This window comes from Poecilia reticulata, linkage group LG22, assembly GCF_000633615.1.
Source record: "Poecilia reticulata strain Guanapo linkage group LG22, Guppy_female_1.0+MT, whole genome shotgun sequence".
In the NCBI taxonomy this organism is placed as follows: domain Eukaryota; kingdom Metazoa; phylum Chordata; class Actinopteri; order Cyprinodontiformes; family Poeciliidae; genus Poecilia; species Poecilia reticulata.
In genome coordinates, this window is record NC_024352.1 from 2,449,254 (window position 1) to 2,450,553 (window position 1,300).

Consider the following 1,300-nt stretch of genomic DNA (forward strand, 5'->3'; position numbering starts at 1 on the left):
CCCAGAGCGAGTCGGCGGGCCGCACGCTGTAGTTCTCGATGACGAACTTGAAGTAGCTGCAGGTGCACTTGAGCGCGGCGAGGCTCTGGGTGGGCAGCAGCAGTAGCAGATTGACCAGCAGGTGGTGCGGCAGCAGCAGCAGGTACGACTGGGGSGCCAGCAGCTGCTGCAGCCTCTGGCGCACCCACAGRAAGTCCTGCGACACCGAGGCGCTACGGCTGAGAGGCACCGCGGAAGAGCAAGGAGGACAACCCATGGTCTTGTGGGCCTTGTTCTTCTCTGCCCTCTGGGGGGCGCTGACCGGAGGAAGGGCGGGCTCCAGATAAAAGGTTGTTCTGTAATGGGGGGTGCAGAGCGCTGGCCCCGTCTCATCAGGAGACTGGAACAGGAGGCCGGGCAGCGGTTCYTGCTCTGCACTCTGAAGGCCCGCGGTCTCCCCAGAAACCTCCTGAGACARTACAGCTGGGGTGGGGGGCAGCACCCAGGCAGGGGACTCCACCCGGACAGTGGGTTTCACCTGTAMAGGCAGCTCCACCCGGACTGCWGTCAGAGTTTCAGGTGGTCCTGATGAGGGTTGTGGCTGGGGTTGTGTCCAGCAGGAGCTGAAGCTCTTCTGTCCAGCAGCCAGCAGGACACGCCCCACCGTCCTCTTCAAGCTGTTGCTCCTAGACAGACTCATCTCGCTGCTCCTCAGACACTTGGACTCCAGCTTGGCCACCATCTCTGACACCCTGACGATGTCTGGCTCGTCCCCATCCTTGATCTCAGGCCGGGGGTTTCTGGAAAGGGTGATGGTGGTGGAGCTCCTCTGGAGGCTTAACAGAGGTTTTATGTTTGGCTGCAGCTCGCTCGCTCTCTGCTCAAGGAACGCCACCATCTCCACCACAGAGATCTTCTGYTCCTCCTCCGCTGGCGTTGGTCCGCTGGCTGGCTCCGGTGCCTCCCCACGCTGCCCACCGGGASCCTCTGAGCACCTCGGCTCTGGTTCAGTCAGGATGTGGCTCCTCTGGTCCAGCTGGTGGTTCTGGTTGCTTAAGCACCTGCGGCGCCTCTTGGCAGAGCGATTTTCTTCCCAACTTCCCTTGGCCTTCACGGCGCGGAGCGGCCCCAGCGGAGTGCTGCCATTGGCACATGCCTTTGCAACTGGATCGCCGTGGCTCAAGCAGTGAGTTGAGCTGTAATCACCATTGTCTGCCCCATCCGTCCGTGTTGCCTCCGAAGCAAATATTGCAATCTTTTCGCGCACGTGTCCAGGTTTGATGACTGTCCACACATTCAACGCCGCATCAGCGTCCTCCGT

General features: G+C 61.3%; 1 protein-coding gene across 1 annotated transcript; it reads right to left on the reverse strand.

Annotated features, from left to right (window-relative positions):
- Positions 1–4: 4 nt before the first annotated feature.
- On the reverse strand, positions 5–1,300 carry LOC103458249 (F-box only protein 34-like; the record flags this gene model as incomplete). The annotated part of the gene is made up of 1 exon (XM_008398909.1): positions 5–1,300. A coding segment is annotated over one exon (1,296 nt), but the record flags the coding sequence as incomplete, so codon positions are not given.